The 25,156-nt window shown below is 43.3% G+C and overlaps 1 protein-coding gene across 3 annotated transcripts in view; it reads left to right on the top strand.

The window, feature by feature from the left end:
* LOC134354118 (receptor-type tyrosine-protein phosphatase H-like) overlaps nt 1-25,156 on the top strand; it is a 127,906-nt gene that overhangs the window by 93,349 nt on the left and 9,401 nt on the right. For all 3 annotated transcript variants that reach the window (XM_063062900.1, XM_063062901.1, XM_063062902.1), the window contains 7 exons: nt 1,727-1,780; nt 5,190-5,271; nt 6,680-6,770; nt 10,298-10,374; nt 17,621-17,755; nt 18,978-19,100; nt 23,757-23,914. In XM_063062900.1, coding sequence (XP_062918970.1) covers nt 1,727-1,780; nt 5,190-5,271; nt 6,680-6,770; nt 10,298-10,374; nt 17,621-17,755; nt 18,978-19,100; nt 23,757-23,914 — 720 coding nt within the window. The remainder of the gene's footprint in view (nt 1-1,726; nt 1,781-5,189; nt 5,272-6,679; nt 6,771-10,297; nt 10,375-17,620; nt 17,756-18,977; nt 19,101-23,756; nt 23,915-25,156) is intronic.

The raw sequence follows: 25,156 nt of genomic DNA on the forward strand, positions 1-25,156 counted from the left end.
CACCTGGCTCCACCTATCAACTTCCAGCGAGCCTCCTTCCCCTCCCCCTCACCTTTTTATTCTGCCATCTTCCCCCTTCCCTCTCTGTCCCCATGAAGGGGCTCCCCTTTCACCATGGTCCACTCTCCTCTTTTATCAGATTCTTTCTTCTCCAGCCCTTGACCTTTCCCATCCACCTGGCTCCACCTATCAACTTCCAGCGAGCCTCCTTCCCCTCCCCCTCACCTTTTTATTCTGCCATCTTCCCCCTTCCCTCTCTGTCCCCATGAAGGGTCTCAGCCCGAAACCTCAACTGTTTACTCATTTCCATTGATGCTGCCTGACCTGCTGAGTTCCTCCAGCACTTTGTGTGTGTGTGTGTTTTGCTCTGGATTAACAGCCTCTGCAGAATTTGCCATGTTTCTGATTTGCATATCAACTCCATCCTGAGAAGTGAATTGGATCCACTCCAAGTTGCCCACTGTCACAACAAGTCAACAGCGGATGCCATTTCAACTGCTCTTCATTCATCTCTGGATCATCTGGACAGTAAAGATGCACAAGCTATAGAATAACTTTCATAGATTCTGCAACTCACATTCTCAATATAATTTATTACTTATCTTATTATTTCTGTGATTTATCTTCTTTTTCAGATTGGTTGTTTGTCAGTCTTTGTTATGAATAGATTTCCGTAACTTCTATTGTATTTCTTTATTTTCCTATAAATGCCTTCAAGAAAATGAATCTCAATATAGCGCATAGTAACATACACTCAGTGGCCACTTTATTAGGTACAGATATTACCTAGGAAAGCGACCGCTGAGTACATTTCTGTCTGTTCCTGGCCTTCTGCTGCTGTAACCCATCCACTTCAAGGTTCGACATGTTGTGCATTCAGAGATGCTCTTCTGCATACCACTGTTGTAATTTGTGATTATTTGATTTACTGTCGCATTCCCTCAGCTAGAACCAGTCTGACCATTCTCCTCTGACCTCCCCCACTAACAAGGCGTTTTCACCCACAGAACTGCCACTCACTGAATGATTTTTTGTTTTTACACACCGTGCATCAAAATCTCAGGAGATCAGTAGTTTCTGAGATACTCAAACCGCCCCACCTGGCACCGATAATCATTGCACAATTAAAATCACTTAGAAATCATATTTCTTCCCCATTCTGATGTTTGGCCTGAACAACAACTGAACCTCTTGACCACATCTGCAAGCTTTTATGCTTGAGTTGCTGCCACATGATTGGCTGATTAGATATTTGCATTAATGAGCAGGTTTACAGGTAGAGCTAATACAGTATGTATTGCCAGGATAGATTTATGCATTACAATGCCATGCATATATTTCAACCAATGCAGAAACTGGCATTGCATTTCCTGCAACTGCTGTCTTCTTTTTTAAATCAAGAGGAACTAGTGTTACAGGCATGAAGGGATACAGAGAGAAGGCAGGACACTGGGGTTGAGAAGAATAATAGATCAGCCATGATGAAATGGCAGAGTAGACTTGATGGGCCAAAAGGCCCAATTCTGCTCCTATATCTTATGGTCTTATAATGCGGTGAAAAGGGTGAAACAATTCTTGCTAGTCTTGATATTTTCATTATATTGCAGGTGTACAGTTGTACCAAATAACATGGCCAATGAGTGAATATGTACTTTGACAATAAATTTACTGTGATCTTTAAAGTTATAGAGATTGATATTAGTTACATTTTTTAATTAAATTCCAGGAAGAAGCCTGATCCAGGATCTTCATCAATGGGCGTCCTTTTCCCAGAATACAAGTAGGTGGAACTTTTCTCTCATTGTTCCGATTACATCTCATCTTCCCCTTGAAAGCTGGCAGGTTGCAGCGTGAAACTGCAGCTGAAATCCCTAAACCTATGCAGGCTGCAATCTAAGTTGCCACAGCCTCTTTCTCCTAGAAGCAATAATTGCAGAGTCCTCTGGCTTATAAACATCCGCACCTCACACACAGATAATAAATCCACATGCACATGGCATCAACCAGCAGTATAAGTCCCCAGTGATATTCCGTCTCTGCTGTTCCATATGTGAAGAGGGATGGATGGAACAACCAACAATGGAAAGCTTCAGGCTGCAGGATCTTAACCAAAGATTTATAGTCCCACTCATGGGCTGTTTTAGTATTCTCTCCTCACCCCAGTCCCATGTTTGCCAATATCAAAAGAAGTATGTTTCCTCAGCAGAAGGTCTTTGGTTTCTGTCCTGGTGTTGCCACCATGAAATTCATTGGTCTACTGAAGACTTAGAGAATGCGGCATTGGTACAACAGCCTAAGTGTGCCTTACCGCTGTAAGGTATTGAGTGTGTAGCCTCCCTCAAAACAGATCTACCCACAAAGACTAATTTGGAGTATTGTGTGCAGTTTTGGTCACCTAAGGTGTAAGCAAGGTTGAAATTGTGCAAGGAAAATTTACAAGATGTTGCTGCGTCTGGGAGGACCAGAGTTATCAAGAAAGATTGAATAGGTTAGGACTGTACTCTTAGGAACATAGAATTCTGAGAGGAGATTTGATTGAGGTATTCAAGATTATGAGGGTTGTAGAGAGGGAAAACGCAAGAAGGTTTTTTCACTGAGGATAGGTGAGACTACAACTAGAGGTCATGGGTTAAGTGTGAAAGGTGAGAGGTTTAAGGGGAACATGAGGAAAAACTTCTTCATTCAGAGGGTCGTGAGAGTGTGGAACGAGCTGCCAGCACAAGCCATGCATGTGGGCTCGATTTCAACATTTAAGAGAAGTTTGGATAGGTACTTGGATGGTAGGGGTATAGAAGGCTATGGTCCCAGTTGCAGGTCGATGGGAATAGGCAATTTAAACGGTTTCAGCATGGGCTAAATGGACCAAAGGACCTGTTTCTGTGCTGTACTTCGCTATGACTCTATTAGTCTAAGCAAACTGGATTGATTATGCAATAATGAGCTCAACGATTATGTGCACACTGTAGGCGTATATACTGTATATGTAATGGAGACTTTTTCTCTATTTTGTTTGTTTTAGTTTATTGAATTTGCATGGGTGTGTCAGTGTTCATACAAGTGATAATCTAATTTTCCATCAAAGGGAATTCAAATTTTTGTGTTTGTAGTTAACTGAACCATATTTACTGTAGTTGTGTCTATTTATTGGAAGTAGCCTTTTTATCGTTACTCCCCATGCATTGTCAAGGTATGTTACTGTTAGTTTGTGTTCTCAGTGACAGCTAACTCATTAAGGCTGATTTATATTTGTGCGTCAAATTGACGCCATAGGTACAGCATAGCCATGAACCCTACGCCGTGCCTACGCGGATCCCTACGCCATAGCTTGACGCGCACCTCTCCCAAAATGTAACTACGCGTTGCGGCAACGCAGACCACAACAGCTGTGATCGGTCCGCTTGGTAGCATCGCATTTCCTCCTACGCTGCAATAGCTTCCCATTGGGCGACTGAAGGGCAGGGAAAGAACTCTGGCTGCAATGCTTTCCATAAAGCTTTACGGACCTCCGAAATTATGGAGGACACATTTCGCTTTTACGAAAAAAGACGCTCGCTTTAAACTTGTTTACTCCCAGAAAGACTACCATGACCATGAAGCCTTGCACGGGCAGGTGTGTGAGCATGTGTGCCGTGCGTAAATTGCAGAGCGACGCAGACACACCAACGCACAAGTATAAATGCTCACAACAGCGTAGCCCACTTGCGTAGGCTACGGCGTAAGCTGGTACGCACAAGTATAAATCAGCCTTTAGGATGGCATGGTAGCATAGTGGTCAGCACAACGCTTTACAGTACAGGCAAGCCGGTTCAATTCCCGCTGCTGCCTATAAGGAGTTTGTACCTGTGGGTTTCCTCAGAGGCTCCGGTCTCCTCCCACAGTACCGTAAGTTAATTGGTCATTGTAATTTAGCTAAATCAGGGGGATCGCTGGGCAGCATGCCTCGAAGGGCTGGAAGGGCCTATTCTGTGCTGTATCTCAATAAGTAAATAAATTATCAGCCTATGCTAAGAGTGTTATATTGGTTGAATAAATCATCACAGCAAGCCACCACAAGAAAGTGCTGGTGTAGCCCAGCAGGCCAAGCAACATCAACAGAGGTGAAAGGATGGTCCTTGTTTCAGGTTGAGACCCTACATGTCCAATTTCAGCCCAACACATCCACCATCCCATTCTCTCTACAGACTGCTTGACCCACTGACTCTTTTCTGCTCTAGATCCCAGCATCTCAATTCTCTTGTGTCTCACCAAGAGCCATGATACAATGAGCTTTCTGGCTTTCTGTTTTGTTGATTAAGGGATAAGTCTGCACAGGACAGTTCTCTTGCTGTTCGAAATAATGCCAAGGTTACTTTGATGCCACCAAAGAGAGAATGTACGGCCTTGCTTTAATGTCTTATCTAAAAGACGGCCCTTCTGACACCTGGCAATTACTTGATTTATTGAAATCCAATGTGGAGTAAGCCTTTCTGACCCTTCGAGCCGCTGCACCCAGCAATTCCCCAATTTAATCCAAGCCTAATAAGCGGGATCATTTACAATGACCAATTAACCTACCAACCGGTAATCAGAATCAAAATCAGAAGGAGGTACAGGAGTCTGAAGGCACACACTCAACGATTCAGGAACAGCTTCTTCCCTTCTGCCATATGATTTCTGAGTGAACATTGAACCCGTGAACATAACCTCACTACTTTTTAAAATAATTTCCGTTTTTGCACTACTTATCTGAATTTAACTATTTAATATACAATTTATATATTTAATTTAATATATATATTTAATTACTTGCTGTAATTCATTTTTTTCTATATTTATCATGTATTGCATTGTACTGCTGCCGCAAAGTCAACAAATTTCAGGACTTGTGCTGGTGATATTAAACCTGATTCTGATTTAACTGGTACGTCTGTGGACTGTGGGAAGAAACCGGAGCACCCGGAGGAAACCCACGTGACCACGGGGAGAACGTACACACTCCTTACAGGCAGTGGCGGGAATTGAACCTGGGTTGCTGGAACTGTAAAGCAATGTGCTAGCCACTACACTACCACACTGCCCACTACAGGATTAGCCCAGATTTCGGTGCAAGGTTTTCAACGCGCACCTGAGTCAGCAGCAAGAAATCACCAGCTGAGGTAGAGTTAACATTTGAAGTAAGTATACCTACATCTTTATACTTTGTTCATTAGGCCCATTCCACTGAGTGACTACGAGAGGTACTTCCAGAAGAAGCATGCGGACACAGATATTGGATTTGCTGAGGAGTATCAGGTGTGTATGTTTGTTCAAATGTTCACTCTGAGCGCCTGAGCAAAGAAGGCACGACTGCGCCTCTCCTTTCTTAGAAGTTGGCGCAGATACAGAATGTCATCTAAAACTTTGACAAACTTTTATAGGTGTACAGTGAAGAGTATTGTAACTGTTTGCATCACAACCTAGTATGGAAACACCAATGGCCAAGAACAGAAAAAAGCCTATAAAGCGTGGTGCATACAGCCCAGTCCATCACAAGCAAGCCCTCCCCATCATTTGAGCACATCTACAAGGACTGCTGCCAGAAGAAGCAGCATCCATCATCAAGGAACCCCCACCATCCAGGCCATGCTCTCTTCTTGCTGCTGCAATCAGGAAGAAGGTACAGGAGCCTCAGGTCCCACCCCTATCAGATTCAGGAACAGTTATTACCCCTCAACCATCAGACTCCTGAACCAGCGTGAATAACTTCACTCACCTCAATTGATTCCACAACACAGGAGTCCTGTGGACTCACTTTCAAGGACTTTACAACTCATGTCCTCAGTATTATTTATACCTCTTTAAAAATTTGCACAGTTTGTCTTCTTTTGCACATTGGCTATTTGTCAGTCTTTATATGTAGTTTTTCATTGATTCTATTGAAGTTCTACTGCGAATGCTGCAAGAAAATGAATCATAAGAGAGCATATGGTGACATATACAACTTTGAAAATAAATTTACTTTGAACTTTGAGAACTTACAGAGAATATGCAGTGTGCTGTTAAAAATAATGTCATGGCATAAACCAATAAACATAGTTTTGGCCACAGATCGTGCCCTGAGCCCATTGTGAAGAAAGCACAACAGGGTCTCTACTTCCTCAGGAGAATGCGTAGACTTGGAATGTCATCAAAAACTTGGCAAACTTCTAGAAACGTATGGTGGAAAGTGTATTGACCGGCTGCATTACGGCCTCGTAGGAGAACACCAATACTTTTGAGCAGAAAATCCTACAAGAGATAGTGGATTCAGCTCAATACATCATGGGTAAAGCCCTCCCAACCACGGAGTACATCTACCTGAAACATTGCCGTAGAAGAGCAGCATCCATCATCAAAGATCCTCACCACCCAGGCCGTGCTCTTTCCTCGCTGTTGCTATTAGGTCCTTGATGCTGGATGCTGCTTTCTTGTGGCAGCACTCCTTGTAGATGTGTTTTATGCTGGGGAAGGCTTTTCCTGTGGTGGATTGGGCAGTAACCAATACTTTTCATAGGCTTTTCTGTACATAGGCATTGGTGTTTCCACACTATTGCATTGTGCCAAGGCACAGTACAGTGCCACTGTAGCTATGGTACTGTGCAGCAGAGTGTATATTATGCAGTCCAATAGGTTTGAGTTCTCCTGACACGGCTGACAAACAATCCTCTTCAATTCATTGCAGAGTCTGGCAAACATCGGCACAGAACAGTCAAAGGAAGCTTCCCAACTCCCAGAGAACAGAACAAAGAATCGATACACTAACATTTTTCCTTGTAAGTACTCAGCTTGGCATTTACTAGGTAACTATGAAGACATTGGCAATGGTCTTTACTGCCAGTGTACCCACTTCTCCTTATCTCTCCTGATAGTGTTGCCCATGGATTACAAATGACCTATACCACAGAAGGAGGCTATTCGGCCCATTTATTGCATACTGATACCTATACTCCATTCAACCTCCTCCCATCTTCACCATGTAGATCTATTCTCTTCTCCCTTGTCCATACTCCCCTTAAATGCACCTATATTATTCACCTCAGCCACCCCATGTGGAAGCAAGTTCCTAGTACTCGTTGGGAAAATACCTTACCTCTGAACTCTTTGAGTCTGTTTTGATCTCCTTGGTGATTATTTGACTGGCATATATTTGCATGTTGGAGATGTGCAGATGTTAATCGATCTGTGCCCTTTGCCTAAGATGTTCATGCATGGTTGAATGACAAGGGGTGTTGGGAAACAGTTTAAACATTAGGGCTAGGACTTTGATTGCAACTTGACCTGCAGTGAGTGGTAACAATTTGACACTTTTCTTAGCAAATATTAGTTTCATACTTCTTGACAATAAAGGAGGCAGTTAACCCACTGAGTTCATAACAACTCACAGAGCAATCCCCCCATAGTTTTCCCCCACTTTCCCCTCAACGGGTCCCAGCGTCTGCCATTCACCCACACACTATAGGTATTATACAGTGGCCAATTAACCCAGTAACCCACATACCTTTGGGATTTTTAATTTTGAATTTATTTCTATTTAGAGATACAGCACAGAATAGGCAATTCTGACCCTTTGAGCCACACTGTCCATTAACCCCAGACAACCCTCAGTTTAACACTAACCTAATCACAGGACAATTTATTGTTGTTCTTTTATATACCTCATAGCGCATCGCACAGCAACCTTGCCATTCCTTTAGCACTTTTGTCTTGTTTTTTTCACAAGGCTGAGTTGCTAGCTCGATGCTCAACCCAGCACAGATGGAAAGCATGCAAGGAGCCGGCCGGGTTTGAACCCGGGACCACTTGCCTCAAAATCTGGTGCAGATGACATTATACCACCAGCCGGCTTGCGGGACAACTTACAATGACCAATTAACCTACTAACTGGTGCGTCTTTGGATTGTGGGAGGAAACTAGAGCACTTGGAGTGAAATGAGCTGGGTTGATCAGACCCGAAAGACGCAAACCAATCCGAGTGTCCAGGAGATGTGGCAATAAGCGTACAAGCTCAACAAAGTAACCTGAGCCTAATTTATTATCATAAAACAGATAGCACAAATAAACCACACTCAATACTATGTAGTAAGTTACAAAGATTTCCACAAAGATTTCAGGGCTCATGATTCTTAGTCATCACTCGATTGTTGCTGTTATCAGGGGATTTGATTGTCGCTGCTGTCGGAGGAACTCTGTATTCCAACTAGTGAAACCACCCCAGGTCTGGGTCCTAGGCACTGACCGATCGCGATTCTTCGGTCTAGGTGAAGTCCCAAAAACTGAGCGAAAGGTGCCTCAATAAATAAGGGTTCAATCCACAAGCATAGCAAGACACACAGAACCAGGCAAACTATTTGATGTTTTGTTCTCATGCCACTAACTCAGCATGGTTTCATTCATTCAAACAACTCGTGTTCATCAACAGACATCCTGATGTCACTGTGCCTGAGGCCAAGGAAGACTCCAGCTGCTATCAGCAAACAGTTAACAAACTTGCACAGACACCTTACACGCTGCAAGCTCCCAAAGAGTTAAAGTGTCATTTGGAGCGGTTCAGAACTTCATCCAATATTTTACAAAAATGTAATACACCACAATACACAGAGAAAACCCATACATTCCATGCGGAGAAGATACAAACTCCTTACAGAGGATGCCGGGATTACCCTCCAAACTCCGATGCCCGAGCTGTAATAGCATTGCGTTAACTGCTACATTGCTGTGGGATGTGGGAGAAAACCAGAAGACCTGGTAGAAACCAGTTTGTTCACAAACAGAATGTGAACATTCCACGCAGACAGCACTGGAGGTCAGGTTTTGAACCCACAGTGCTGGAGCCATTAGACAACCACTTTACTGGCTATGCTCTTGTGCTATCTATAGTTGATACAAAATAAGCTTAAATCTGAAATTTATAGATGTGTACCATCGATGGCAAGACCAGCACTTACTGTTCATTTTAATTTTTCACAAACTGAATGAGTTGCTCAGTCAGTTTCTGAGATCAGTAAAGCTTGAACCAATTCTGTGAGGCAAACACACTAGATCAGAAAGGCAAATTTCCTTCCTTGAAGCACCATTGTAAGCCAGGTGGGCTTTTAAAACAATCCAATAATTTCATGGTCACATTATTGCTTTTTCATTTATTCCCAATCCATGCTCTGAAATAGTGAAATAAATCTCTAGTGAGACTGCACCTGGAGGGGAGTGACCATTCCTGTGGAAGAATCTGTAGGCCTATATGGGAGGTCACCTTAGATTCACCAGAAGTAAGTCCTGAACTCCTCTAGAGATTAAACTTTTTAAAAAAGCTGGCTTAATAGTGTTATTTAAATGCAGATTTTAAAAATTAACAGCAAACATTGACAAACGTCTATAGTTGTGTGGTGGAGAGCGTATTGACTGGCTGCATCACAGCCTGGTACGGGAACACCAATGCCTTTGAGTGGAAAATCCTACAAAAGGTAGTGGATTCGGCCCAGTAAATCACGGGTAAAGCCCTCCCAACCATTGAGCACATCTACATGAAACGCTGTCGTAGGAAAGCGGCATCCATCATCAGAGCTCCCCACAACCAGGCCATGCTTTTTTCTCGCTGCTGCCTTCAGGTAGAAGGTACAGGAGCCTCAGGACTCAAACCACAAGGTTCAAGAACAGTTACTACCCACAACCATTAGGTTCTTGAACAAAAGGGATAATGACACTCACTTGCCCACCTATTGAGATGGTCCCACAACCAATGATCTCACTTTAAGGACTCTCTATCACATTACCTTATGTTCTCATTATTTATTGCTATTTATTTATATTTGCATTTGCACAGTTTGTTGTCTTCTGCACTCTGGTTGATCTTTCATTGATCGTATTACAGTTGCTATTTTATAGATTGGTTGAGTATGCCCACAGGAAAATGAATCTCAGGGTTGTATATGGTGACACATATGTACTTTGATAGTAAAATTTAATTTGAACTTTGAGCAAACAGGTCAAAGTAGACAGTGAGAAACATTCTTCTCTGGTGTTCAAGTTCTTGCTTCTGTTTGGATGGTAGTTGGGTAAAAATGTTACTGTACCACACCAAAGATTTTAAGTGACATAAGGAGAAGGTGGGTAGATGAACAGGTGTAAGGGACCAAATGTTCTACTACTGTTTGTCAGTACCAATGTATCTGTCAAAGGTGTTACCATCAGGAGGTTACAAAGGACAGTTCATCCCTTGTTGATGCATAAAATGGCTTCTTATTCCATTGAAGAGACTGCATTTACTGTGTGTTGCTCATTCCAATGACATGGTTTTCTCTTTCAGACGATGCCGCCAGGGTTAAACTTAGCCAGCAGCCCGATAGCAGCTCTTCCAATTACATCAATGCAAGTTACATGCCTGTGAGTTTTGCACACTTGTATCTATAATTATGGACCCCACCCCACCACCACCACCCAAAACATTCAAAACAAACGATTCTGAGAAACTGTGAGTATCTCTATCAGCACTCCAAACTGTGAATTGAAAGAACTGAGGAGACAAGGTTTCAACCCATTCAGCTCCCTTGTTCTTGAAAGATTATCTAAATCTGGGATTACTTCCTTATTTTGATGATAATCCAAAAATCTTGATTACCTTGATAATTATCTCAGATAATCCCAAAATCTGAGATGCAAAGAGACTTGGGAGTCCTTGGGTAGAACGCCCTAAAGGTTAACCTTCAGGTTGAGTCAGTGGTGACGAAGGCAAAAGCAATGTTAGCATTCATTTCAAGAGGGCTAGAATATAAGAGCAGGGATGTGATGCTGAGGCTTTATACGGCACTGCTGAGGCCTCACCTTAAGTATTGTGAACAGTTTTGGGCTCCTTATCTAAGAAAAGATGTGCTAGTATTGGAGAGGGCTCAGAGAAGGTTCACAAGGATGATACTGGTAATGAAAGGGTTATCATATGTGGAACATTTGATGGCTCTGGGCCTGTTCTCGCTGGAGTTTAGAAGGATGTGGGGGGAATCTCATTGAAACCTTTCAAATGTTGAAAGGCCTAGACAGAGTAGATGGGGAAAGTATATTTCCCATAGTAGTGAAGTCGAGGACAAGAGGGCACAGCCTCCAGGATAGAGGGGCGTCCATTTAAAACAGAGATGAGGAGAAATTTCTTTAGCCAAAGAGTGGTGAATTTGTGAAATTTGTTACCACAGGCAGCTGTGGAGGCCAGGTTGGTGTATTTAAGGCGGATGTCAGGATTAATGGCAAATTGAATAGGAATAAGGAACCTTGGTTCTCAAGGGATATTGCAACTCTGATAAAGAAGAAGAGGGAGTTGTATGAAATGTATAGGAAACAGGGGGTAAATCAGGTGCTTGAGGAGTATAAGAAGTGCAAGAAAATACTTAAGAAAGAAATCAGGAGAGCAAAAAGAAGACATGAGGTTGCCTTGGCAGTCAAAGTGAAGGATAATCCAAAGAGCTTTTACAAGTATATTAAGAGCAAAAGGATTGTAAGGGATAAAATTGGTCCTCTTGAAGATCAGAGTGGTCGGCTTTGTGCGGAACCAAAGGAAATGGGGGAGATCTTAAATAGGTTTTTTGCGTCTGTATTTACTAAGGAAGCTGGCATGAAATCTATGGAATTGAGGGAATCAAGTAGTGAGACCATGGAAACTGTACAGATTGAAAAGGAGGAGGTGTTTGCTGTCTTGAGGAAAATTAAAGTGGATAAATCCCCGGGACCTGACAGAGTGTTCCCTCGGACCTTGAAGGAGACTAGTGTTGAAATTGCGGGGGCCCTGGCAGAAATATTTAAAATGTCGCTGTCTATGGGTGAAGTGCCGGAGGATTGGAGAGTGGCTCATGTTGTTCCGTTGTTTAAAAAAGGATCGAAAAGTAATCCGGGAAATTATAGGCCGGTGAGTTTAACGTCAGTAGTAGGTAAGTTATTGGAGGGAGTACTAAGAGACAGAATCTACAAGCATTTGGATAGACAGGGGCTTATTAGGGAGAGTCAACATGGCTTTGTGCGTGGTAGGTCATGTTTGACCAATCTGTTGGAGTTTTTCGAGGAGGTTACCAGGAAAGTGGATGAAGGGAAGGCAGTGGATATTGTCTACATGGACTTCAGTAAGGCCTTTGACAAGGTCCCGCATGGGAGGTTAGTTAGGAAAATTCAGTCGCTAGGTATACATGGACAGGTGGTAAATTGAATTAGACATTGGCTCGATGGAAGAAGCCAGAGAGTGGTGGTAGAGAATTGCTTCTCTGAGTGGAGGCCTGTGACTAGTGGTGTGCCACAGGGATCAGTGCTGGGTCCATTGTTATTTGTCATCTATATCAATGATCTGGATGATAATGTGGTAAATTGGATCAGCAAGTTTGCTGATGATACAAAGATTGGAGGTGTAGTAGACAGTGAGGAAGGTTTTCAGAGTCTGCAGAGGGACTTGGACCAGCTGGAAAAATGGGCTGAAAAATGGCAGATGGAGTTTAATACTGACAAGTGTGAGGTATTGCACGTTGGAAGGACAAACCAACGTAGAACATACAGGGTTAATGGTAAGGCACTGAGGAGTGCAGTGGAACAGAGGGATCTGGGAATACAGATACAAAATTCCCTAAAAGTGGCGTCACAGGTAGATAGGGTCGTAAAGAGAGCTTTTGGTACATTGGCCTTTATTAATCAAAGTATTGAGTATAAGAGCTGGATTGTTATGATGAGGTTGTATAAGGCATTGGTGAGGCCGAATCTGGAGTATTGTGTTCAGTTTTGGTCACCAAATTACAGGAAGAATATAAATAAGGTTGAAAGACTGCAGAGAAGGTTTACAAGGATGTTGCCGGGACTTGAGAAACTCAGTTACAGAGAAAGGTTGAATAGGTTAGGACTTTATTCCCTGGAGCGTAGAAGAATGAGGGGAGATTTGATAGAGGTATATAAAATTATGATGGGTATAGATAGAGTGAATGCAAGCAGGCTTTTTCCACTGAGGCAAGGGGAGAAAAAAACCAGAGGACATGGGTTAAGGGTGAGGGGGGAAAAGTTTAAAGGGAACATTAGAGGGGGCTTCTTCACACAGAGAGTGGTGGGAGTATGGAATGAGCTGCCAGACGAGGTGGTAAATGTGGGTTCTTTTTTAACATTTAAGAATAAATTGGACAGATACATGGATGGGAGGTGTATGGAGAGATATGGTCCGTGTGCAGGTCAGTGGGACTAGGCAGAAAATGGTTTGGCACAGCCAAGAAGGGCCAAAGGGCCTGTTTCTGTGCTGTAGTTTCTATGGTTCTATGGTTCTTGATTGGCCACTGCATTAAAGATTATGGGGAGAAGGCCAGGGAGTGGGGCAGAGAGGGGAAAGGAAAGATCAGCCATGATTGAATGGCGGAACAGGCTCGATGGGCCAAATAGCCTAATTCTGCTCCTATGTCTTATGGTCTTATAATCTTACTCAATTAGAGAGTGAGTTTAACATTTATTACCTTTTTTTATTTCCCATGAGAAGGGAGTACAGTGCATAAGTAATCCTTTCACCATAGGCTCATAATGAGTCAGCTATTACTGAGAATACAAGACAACAGCAACATAACTCTATAATGCATGGGGAATAACAATGAAAAGGACACTTCCAATAAATATCCATGTCTCGGGAAAATATGATTTGGGTAAACAAAACCATAAAAGTTTGAAAGTCCCTTTCAAACATATCTTCCTCCTCTCTAACTTCTTTAAGTAACTCAGTAAAAGATGCTGGATCTTGTGGGTCTTTCGAATATGTAGAGCAACCATGTCTGTGACAGTGGGCCCTTCCCAACTTGCTCCACTCCACTCTCAAGCAATTGAATTATCTCAGACAACTGAATGCCCCCTTTGTGGCACAAACAATGCAGCAGTTAGTCTAACCTGAAAAGGTAGGCAGAGAGTTTCTCTCCTTCCTCTTGGAATGTGTGTCTGAACTTCACCATGAGATCAGCTGAATTTTTTTTAGTGCCAAAGGTGTTTTCCAGGGCCTGCACGTAGTTAGCTGATGGGCTCAAGGATTTTCTACTCAACATCAGCAAGATAAGGGAATTGAATGCGGACTTCAGGAAGGGGAAGTCGAGGGAACATACACCAGTCCTTGTCGAGGGGCCAGTGGTGGAAAGAGTGAACAGCTTCAAGTTCCTGAGCGTCAACATCTCAGAGGACCTATCCTGAACCCAATACATTGAAGCAATCATCAAGAAGGCATGCTATTATTTTTAGGAGTTTGAGGAGATTTGGTATGTCACCATGGACTCTTAACAGATTTCTACAGTGGAGAGCATCAGTTGCATCACTAATTGGTATAGAACAGGTGTCTCCAACCTTTCTCATACCATGGACCGATACCATTAAGCAAGGGGTCCATGAGGCTCCAATGTGCAGGTTCGGAAGAAGGTATCTTCAAAAGGTAGTAACTCAAGAAGGTGGCATCTATCATTAAGAAGCCTTACCATCCAGGACATGCCCACCTCTCATTACCACTATCGGAGAGGAAATGCAGGAAACTAAAGGTCCACACTCAGTGACTTAGGAACAGTCTTATCCCCTCTGCCATCAGGTTTTTGAATAGTCCATAACACATGAACACTACCTTGCTATTCATCCTTTGTTGTTAGGTTACTACAATTTTTATGCCTTGCACTGTACTGTTGCCACAAAACAACAAGTTTCATGACCTATGTCCAAAACCTGGGCCTCTGTACCTCCCTCTACAACTGGATCCTTAACTTCCTCACCAGAAGACCACAGTCCGTGCAGGTTGGAAATAACACCTCCACCTCGCTGACTATCAAACCTGGCACACTTCAAGGATGCGTGCCTAGCCCACTGTTCTTCTTGCTCCACATCCATGACTGTGTGGCCAGGCACAGCTCAAGTGCTATCTATAAATCTGCCAGGACACAACTATTGCTGGCAGAATTTCACATCATCATGAGAAGGCATACAGGAGCGAGATACTTCAGCTTGTTGAGTGGTGTCGCAGCAACAACCTTGCACTCAGCATCAGTAAGGCCAAAGAACTGATTATGGACTTCAGAAAGGGTTAGACAAGTGAACACAGACCAGTCCTCATAGAGGAATCAGAAGTGGAAAGAGTGAGCAATTTTAACTTCCTGGGTGGCAATATCTTTGAGGATCTATCCTGGGCCCAACATATTGAAGCAGTTACAAAGAAGGTAGTGGCTACATTGCACTCAGAATTTGAGAAGATTTGGTATGTCTCCAAAGACACTTGCAAATTTCTACAGATGTACCATGGAGAGCACTGTAACTGGCTGTATCACTTATCTGGTATTGCGGGGGGGGGGGGGAAATAGAAATAAGCTGCAGAAAGATGTGAACTCTGCCACCTCCATCATGAGCACTAGTCACTGTAGCATCCAGGACATCAGCAAGGAGCGAAGCCTCAAAATGGCGGCACCCATCGTCAAGAACCCCCGTCACCCAGGACATGCCCTCTTCTTATTGCTACCATCAGGATGGAGGTACAGGAGCCTGAAGACGCACATTCAACAATCCAGGAACAGCTTCTTCCCCTCTGCCATCCAATTTCTGAATGGACATTCTCATCAGCAACTCCTTCTAGATTCTACAACTCCTCTACAGGCTAGATGACATTTACAGCAATTAACCAGCAAGTCCATTTCTAACGAAGGTTCTTCCCTCGAAACATTAACTGTGTTTCCCTTCCCACCGATGCAGCCTGACCTGCTCAGTATTTCACCTTTTCCCATTTAATTCTTCTCTTTTCCTAATTTTGGGATATGGGAAGAAACTGGAGCACACTGGTAGAAACCCATGCATTACCAGAGAGACCATGCAAACTCCAGTCAGAATTCCTCACTGAAATGAATCCTTAGTTCAATTAAATTAATTAAATTGTCCAGTGTAGTAATATGTTCCTCCGGTTGCTTGGACTTTTCCCTCACAATAATTACAAGGATCTATTGCTTTATAGCCATTTTTGTTACCCTATCCAGCAAATCGATTTCCGTTTTTGTTCATTTTTATGCTGGACAAGAGAGGGGGATTTGGAATTTGATGTTCCTGTTCCATTTTTGTTTATTTTTTGTGTCGGGGCGAGGGGGATTTGGGGATTGATGATTGTTTTGCCATTCTTTTCTTTCTTGGTTTCATGACTATCTGGAGAAGACGAATTTCAGAGCTGCATACTTTGAAAATAAATGAACCTTTGAAACTCTGAAATACAACCTATCAAAAGCATAAAACTATAAGTTGCAAACATTTACAGAGCACTTGTATATAAACTGTGCCTCGATAATGTTAGGAGAAGGCACCAGATGCATGGTTACAAAGGCAAAGATACACAGAGGTCTAAGACAACTATAGCTCATTAAAAATCAGTAACCTTGCCAACGTACGAGTTAATACTGAACAAGGTAGTGAGGTGGAAAATATTTGAACACCGTGTGAAAACTCACTGGAGCGATTTTGAGGAATTCTTTGATATATTTCTAACCCTGTGACCTCTGCCACCAAGGGCAACATGGAAACACCATTCATGCTAGGTTCCCATTTCAACCAGACAGCACCCTGGTGTCAGAGTATATCTGCCTTTTCTTCTTTATTACTGGGTCTGAATGCTGTACGACCATTCCAGGTAGCCAAAGATGGGTTACAAGTGCTAGTCTTCCCAGCAACACATTCCAAGTCTGAAATATCATAGAAAAAATCATCAGATTCAAAGTACATTTATTATCAAAGAATGTATAAATTATAGAACCTTGAGATTTGTCTGCTGATGATGTCATACGCATGACACATGATGGTGATGATGACGATGATGATGATGAGTGTACAATCTCTGACACATCCGCGACATTCGCTCCTCTCTCCACGGCACTGAGGCCAAGGCTGTGGGCCTGCTCTGGGCTTCGTGTCTGTGACTCTGCGACATTTCGCTCTGCTGTGTGATGAACTGAGGCTGAAGTTGTGGCCTGCTCTGGCCTTTCTGACTGTGGACTCACTTTCATTGCGAATGCTGTAGCTTGCTTTTATTCTTTGCTCGATGTGTGTGTGTTTCTCTCTCTGTGCATTGAGTGTTTGTTGGTCTTTTTTAAATGGGTTATTTTGGATTTCTTTTTCTGTGGCTGCCTGTAAGGAGATGAATCTCAAGGTTGTATAATTTATATGTACTTTAATCATGAATATGCTTTGAACTTTTGAACTTTGAACATTGTCTGGACTCTCAGACGTTGAACACACACACTGAACGGTGCCAGAGAGGTGTTGTGTCCGTGAGTTTTTTCATGTAGGTGCAAGCACATGGCCGAAGATCAAGCAACAAACAGAGCTCGCAGCTGTAAGTAGCAGTGCCTGGTACAAGAACACATTGAGGCCACACCAGATTAACATTTGACCCTTAAAGTTAGCCTTCACTCCAAGGAGTATATCATCTTCGCTTGGTGTCCCACAGGGTAGATTACTGTTTTGGGTGTTAGCTGAGTTGTCTTACTAAACGTCATCTTTTGCACCCCCACCCCTACTCTTTCCCCTCCCATTCAAAGCATGTAGCCTCACATAGTCCATCCAGGAGGGTACTCCACTCACCAGTTTTCTCTGACTCCTGTTGGCTTTTCTTCAGGCCTTTCCTTCTGTTTTCTCAAAGGGTTACAATCTCGAAAAGGCCTTCATCGCTGCCCAGGGACCCCTGCCTCATACAGTGGCGGACTTCTGGCGAATGATTTGGGAGCAGAAGTCAAACGTCATTGTGATGCTGACCAACTGTATTGAGCTAAATCGGGTGAGTCCCTAATCCTTAACGACTAGAGATTAGCTTTATTTGTCATGTGTACATCGAAACATACTGTACAGTGAAATTCACTGTTGGAGCCAAATGAAATCACAGAGGTTTGTGCCAGGGGCAGCCTGCAAGTGTTGCCACACTTCCAGCTCCAACATGGCGTGCCCACAACTCACGAACCCTAACCGTATGACTTTGGAATGTCAGTAGCAGATCCCAAACTAAACCTCTCAGTCTATGAGCATGCCAGGACAGAAGTCAGAGTTCTACCCTCAACTGTTCACTGGCTGCAGAGAAATTAAATATTTAAAGAGTGATCTCTCCAGGTTAGTTTTGGTTTTTCAAGCCCTGTAAACTGGGAAGAGGAATAATGTTTTCAGCCAACATGAACATCTTGTGATGATTAGGCCTTCTTCATGTCTTAGGTATTCATTTATTTTAGTGAGATACAGCACTCAACAGGCCCTGCCGGCCCTTCGAGCACCACCCAGCAAGCCCTCGATTTAACCCAATGACAATTTAACCTATCAACTGATATGTCTTTGGGAGGAAACAGCAGCACACGGAGAAAACCCCCACACTTCACGGGGAGGACATTTCGACTCCTTACTGATGACATTGGAACTGAACGTTGAACTGTAAGAGCATCCTGCTAACTGCTACACTATCGCAGTTCAGTCAAAATTTCGAAAACTGTATAATTGTGGTAGTGTACACATTAAAAATTTGAGAGACAAGAAAATCTGCAGATGCTGGAAATCCAGAGCAACACACACAAAATGCTGGAGGAATCTATGGAGAAGAGTAAACAGTCGACGTTTCGGGCCAAGACCCCTCATCAGGACTGGGAAAAAAGAACATGCTGAGAGACTACTTGTAAGATTATAAAGTTAAGGCTGTGGCTGTCTTGCCACCAATCAAAAGCCATAGGCAAATGAGCTGTTAACCCTGTATGGTGAGATCTCGCCAAAGTGACCAGACAGTGACTGTCCTTTAGGCGTAAACCAGTGTTTGGAGCTGGACCAACCATAAGGCTTACTGTGTGAAAATTGATCTTGGAATTTTCGAGCTTGTATGCTAGAATCGCAGTTGGTACTAATACTCATTGTGCAGAGGATTGCATAGCCAACTTCTTTCCCTGGCAGAACCCTGACCAGCTGCTCAACTTGCTTTCACTTACCTTGTGTGAATCCTGCCTTAAACTTGTTTTAATTGTTTCCAGGTCAAATGTGAACAGTATTGGCCAATGGACAACAGAACGTCTGTTTACGGGGATATTGCAGTGAAAATCATTTCAGAAGAGATTTTGCCTGAATGGACAATCAGGAATCTCCTCGTCGAGAAGGTGGAGTGTCATTTGTAAAGGGACAAAGAGAGAACTAGCTGATCACTGACTGATCAAAAGGGATAGCTGATCAATGACTGATCAAGAGGAAGAGCTAGCTGATCAATGATTGATTAAAAGGGAGAGCTAGCTGATCAATGATTGATCAAAAGGGAGAGCTAGCTGATCACTGACTGATCAAAAGGGATAGCTGAACAATGACAGATCAAAAAGGAAGAGATAGCTGATCAATGATTGATCAAAAGGGAGAGCTAGCTGATCAATGATTGATCAAAAGGGAGAGCTAACTGATCACTGACTGATCAAAAGCAGACATCCCACCTCTCCCGGAAGTTCCGGGAGTCTCCCGCATATTAATAGTGGCTCCCTGATGCCCGCAAATTATATACAATGTCCCGGAAATTGATTTTTTTGAGAGCGAGCATGAGAGAACGTGCGAGAAAGAGCAAGAGAGCGAGCGCAAGAGCAAAAAGGCAAGCGCGAGACAGCGAGCGCGAATGAGTGAGCAAGAGCGAGAGTGAGAAAGCAAGCGCAAGTGAGAGCGACGAGAGAGCGCGAGAGCGAGCGAGAGCAAGAAAGCAAGCATGAGAGAGCAAGCGCGAGTGAGCGACCACGAGAGAGCGCGAGAGCGAGAGCAAGAGCGAGAAAGCAAGCGCGAGACAGCGAGCGCGAGCAAGAGTGACCACGAGTGAGAGAGCGCGCACGCGAGAGGCAGCAAGAGCAAGAGTGTTCCAAAAAAAGAAAATATGAAACGTACGTTACCCCAGACTACACTAAAGTGTACCCCTGCCTAACAGGGGTCAAAAATGATGACAGTGTTGCTCGCTGCACTGTTTGCAACAGTGACTTTTCCATTGCCCGTGGTGGGTTAAAACTGTAAAAGACATGTTGAGGTGAGTTTAACAGGTGTCATTCGTTCATTAGCATCGCTAATGTTACTTAAACTAGCTGGCTAGCTGCTAAGGAGCTACTCTATTGCAGACATCCCACCTCTCCCAGAAGTTCCGGGAGTCTCCCGCAAATTGATGGTGCTACCTCTCCGAAATGAGTTTTTGCAGGGTGGGATGTCTGCAAAAGGGATAGCTGATCAATGTCTGATCAAAAAGGAACAGCTAGCTGATCAATGATTGATCAAAAGGGACAGCTAGCTGATCAATGATTGATCACAACCATAAGTCTTTTATCCTTCAGAAGTCTTTAAAAAGGATTTAGACAGATTAAGAGCATGGGCAAAGAAATGGCAGATGGAATACAATGTTCGGAAGTATATGATCATGCACTTTGGTATAAGAAATAAAAGAGTTGACTATTTTCTAAATGGAGAGAAAATTCAAAAATCTGAGGTGCAAAGGGACTTGGGAGTCCTTGTGCACGATTCCCGAAAGGTTAATTTGCAGGTTGAGCCAGTGGTGAGGAAGGCAAATGCATTCATTTCGAGGGGACTGGAATATAAAAACAAGGTTGCAATTTTGAGCCTTTATAAAGCACTGGTGAGGTTTCACTTGGGAGTATTGTGAGCAGTTTTGGGTCTCTTATCTAAGAAAGGACGTGTTGACATTAAGAGAGTTCAAAGGGGATTCACAAAAATGATTCTGGGATTGAAAGGCCTGTCATATGAGGAGCATTTGATGGTTCTGGGCCTCTGCTCACTGGAATTCAGAAGAAAGTGGGGTGACCTAATTGAAACCTATCAAATGTTGAAGGTTCTTGATAGAGTGGATGTGGACAGGATGTTTCCTATGGTGGGGGAGTCTAAGGACGGAGGACCAGCATCCACAAAAATGAACAAACATTCGGCGTCTCAGAATAGAGAGGTGTTCTTTTAGAATGGAGTTGAGGAGGAATTTCTTTGGCCAGAGAGTGATGAATCTGTGGAATTCATTGGCATAAGAGGCTATGGAGGCTAAGTCATTAGATATATTTAAGGCAGAGGCTGATACATTCTTGATTAGTCAGGGCATGAAGGGATACGGGGAGAAGGCAGGAGATCAGAGCTGGGAGGGAAAATGGATCAGCCATGATGAAATGGCAGAGCAGACTCAATGGGCCAAATGGCCTAATTCTGCTCCTATATCTTACTATCTTATCACTGAATCAAACATAGCTTAGATGGAACTACAAGACAATGCCCTAATGCAGAGATTTGAGTTAAGATAATTGCAAATCCTTTACACTTGTCTCAAAATGCTCAAGACCCTGTTACTAAACTATGACTTGTAAGGATTTACGTTTATTATTTTCTCAGGAACCCTGTTCATCCAACTTCTCATTCACTGAAATATGGTCTCTGTAGATACTTATTTTTCAGCATATTCTATATCTAACCCACCTACCCCACACCATCCACCATCCATGCTTCAGGCACAGTTGTTCCAAAGCTTTCACTGTCCACATCCCCCATAATTTACAGTGCTCATTACATGCACCATCAGCCTTTCAGTCTGCTTATCAGTGTTGTTTCCCAGGCCCCACCTCCCCCTCGTACCCCATCTGTTACTCTTTTTAATGCACACATTCTTTCTCTCACTCTCCTTTTTCTCCCTCTGTCCCTCTGAATATACCTCTTGCCCATCCTCTGGGTCACCCCCCCCCGTCTTTCTTCCCGGACCTCCTGTCCCATGATCCTCTCGTATCCCCTTCTGCCTATCACCTGTCCAGCTCTCGGCTCCATCCCTCCCCCTCCTGTCTTCTCCTATCATTTTGCATCTCCCCCTCCCCCTCCAGCTTTCAAATCCCTTACTCACTCTTCCTTCAGTTAGTCCTGACGAAGGGTCTCGGCCTGAAACGTCGACTGCGCTTCTTCCTATAGATGCTGCCTGGCCTGCTGCGTTCACCAGCAACTTTGATGTATGTTGCTTGAATTTCCAGCATCTGCAGAATTCCTGTTGTTTGCACCCTATTTAAAACACTGGTCCTTCCTGTCTATATAACCGGCAACCCTCTGTGAATGTCACAATATTCCATAGCTGGCTCCCCCTTTCTCTTTGCTGTATCAATTGCTTTTTATTTCAAAAATATATATTTATCCATCTGATATACCGCAACTACAGCTTGTACATATCTTTAACACACGAGATTCTGCAGATGCTGGAAATCCATTGCAATAGACACAAAACGCTAGAGGAACTCAGCAGGTCAGGCAGCATCCATAGAAATGAATAAACAGTCAGCGTTTCAGGCCAAGACCCTTCTTCAGGACTGGAGAGGAAGGGGGAGGACGGCAGAATATTACTGTGGGAGGGGGAGGGCGACAAGCTAGAAAGTGATTGGTGAAGCCAGGTAGGTTGGGGGGGGGTGAAGGGTGAAATAAGAAGCTGGGGGGTGGTGGGTGGAAAAAGCAAAGGGGTGGAGAAGAAGGAGTCTGATAGGAGAGGAGAGTGGACCATGAAGAAAGAGGAGGGGCACCAGGGAGAGGCGATAGGAAGGTGAGAAGGAGCTTGTGAAAAATGCTACAGCAATATAAGCCTCAACTACAAATTTAATTTCATAAAAATATCTCTAGCGCTCTTCAGGCATGCTCAGTATGGTTATATGGAACAAGCTGCCAGAGGAAGTGGTAGAGATGGGTATGATTACAATGCTTAAAAAGACTTTTGGCTAGGTTAGTGGATATGAAAGGCTTAGAGGGTACAGCTTCGTCAAAACAACAAACTTCACAACATATTGGACAGGTCGCCAGAGAAAACGGTAGAGGCACGTACAATTACATTTAAAAGATTTTTGGACACATTCATGCTCAGAAAAGGTTTTTACGTCTTGCACTGTATCACTGCCTGAAAACGACAAATTTCAAGACATACATTTTATTAGGTACACCTGTACACCTACTTGTTAGTGCAAATATCTAATCAGCCAATCACGTGGCAGCAACTCAATGCATAAAAGCATGCATACATGATCAAGAGGTTCAGTTGTTGTTTGGACCAAACATCACAATGGGGAAGAAATGAGATCTATGTGACTTTGGAAAAATTGTTGGTGCCAGATGGGGTGGTTTGAGTATCTCAGAAGCTGCTGATCTCCTGGGATTTTCAAGCACAACAGTCTCTGGAGTTTACAGAGAATTGTGCAAAAAACAAAAAAAAACAACATCCAGGGAACATCAATACTGTGGGCGAAAATGGATTGTTAAGGAGTGAGCTCAGAGAAGAATGGCCGAACTGGTTCAAGCTAACAAGGTGGTGACAGTAACTCAAATAACCACATGTTATAACAGTGGTGTGCAGAAGAGCATCTCTGAATGCACAATACATTGAGATGGGCTACAGAAGCAGAAGGCCATGAACGTACACTCAGTGGCTACTTCATTGGAAAGAGGAGGTGCCTAATGAAATGGGCATTAAGTGTAGGTCATGATGATAAACCTGATTCTGAGATTCTGAATGATAAGGGGATGAAAATTTGAACAGTAGTAAAGAGTTAAGAATGGAATCAGATTTTTTGATCATCAAAACAGGCTGAAGGAACCAGCAGATCAGTTCATACTCCTAGTGCACTACCTGTAAGGTAATTGGACAAGTAAAGGAACAGATGATTGTACAGGTGCAATATAGGTACTTGAGGTAACAGAGGGTGATGATTATCTGTGCACCTGCTTGCTCGGGAGGTCTGAGAGGAGAAACAGGTTGGGACTAACGCTTCGCCTTCTTCAAACAGGCCGGATGCTCACAGCCCCGTACAGTCACCCAGATGCATTTCACCTCGTGGCCAGATCACGGCGTTCCTAACACCACAGACAAACTGCTGCAGTTCCAAAAGTTTGTCCGTGATCACATGATCAAGAATCAGGGAGGACTTCCTGTTGTACATTGTAGGTAAGATGCTCAAAGGTTCTGGCTTGTTCATTTTTGTACACAAATTGAGGTTATATCTTAAAAGCAATCCAAGCCTTTCAGTACTGCTTTTTTATAAGCTAGAATTCCTTTTCATCCAGTCCCTGTCTTGTGAATTCTTCATTTATATCTTCTCTAGGGATTAGATCGTTAAATTCTCATCCTTATGGACATTGTCCAATTAAATTTCCAAGCAATAACAAGGCGCTCTGATATCTGGAATAACACTGGTTGAGATATACACTCAGTGGCCACTTTATTAGGTACAGGAGTGGAACCTGGTGTGGGCTTCTGCTGCTGTAGCCCATTCACTTCAAGGCTCGACATGTCGTACGTTCAGAGATGCTTTTCTGCACACCACTGTTGTAACATGTGGTTATTTGAGTTGCTGTCACCTTCCTGTCAAGTTGAACCAGTCTGACTTCTCACATTAACAAGGTGTTTTCACCTCAGAACTGCCGCTCATTTGATGTTTTCTTTTGTTTCTCGCACCATTCTCTGTGAACTCTAGAGGCTGTTGTGCGTGAAAATACCAGGCGGTCAACAGTTTCTGAGATACTCAAACCACCCCATCTGGCACCAACAATCATTCCACAGTCAAAGTCACTTAGATCACATTCCTTCCCCATTCTGATGTTTCAGTCTGAAAAACAACTGGAGCTCTTGACCATGTCTGCATGCTTTTATGCCTTGAGTTGCTGCCACACGATTGGCTGATGAGATATTTGCATTAACGAGCAAATCACTAATGAGTATCAGTCAGTAGCACAGACTCAAAATCTCAACAGACTGCTCCTGAAGCACAAATGTCTGATGTCAAGTTAGAAGAAAAACAAGGAGAGGAAGAAGCTGATTCAGAAATTTGGAACTAAAACAAGAAATTAAACAAGAGGTTTAATTAATAATAGGTACAGGTAACCTAATGAAGTGGCCACTGAGTGTAACCATTACCAGGTGCTGAGGAAACTTGATTTAATGGGCATTGTGTCAGTAACAGGGCACTGAAGGATAGGGTTACTGAACATCAGTGAGGCGGCTGGAGTTTTTTGACTTTAAGGATACAGTAACAGGCCCTTCAGGTCCTACCGACCCACACCTAATTCCACCCATGCGGCCAATTAACCTAATAACCCGTAAGTCTTTGGAATGTGGGAGGAAACTAGAGCACCTGGAGGTCACGGGGAGAATGTACAAACTCCTTACAGACAGCGGCGGGAAGTGAGT

The sequence above is a fragment of the Mobula hypostoma genome, chromosome 11 (genome assembly GCF_963921235.1).
Source record: "Mobula hypostoma chromosome 11, sMobHyp1.1, whole genome shotgun sequence".
NCBI classification, from domain to species: domain Eukaryota; kingdom Metazoa; phylum Chordata; class Chondrichthyes; order Myliobatiformes; family Myliobatidae; genus Mobula; species Mobula hypostoma.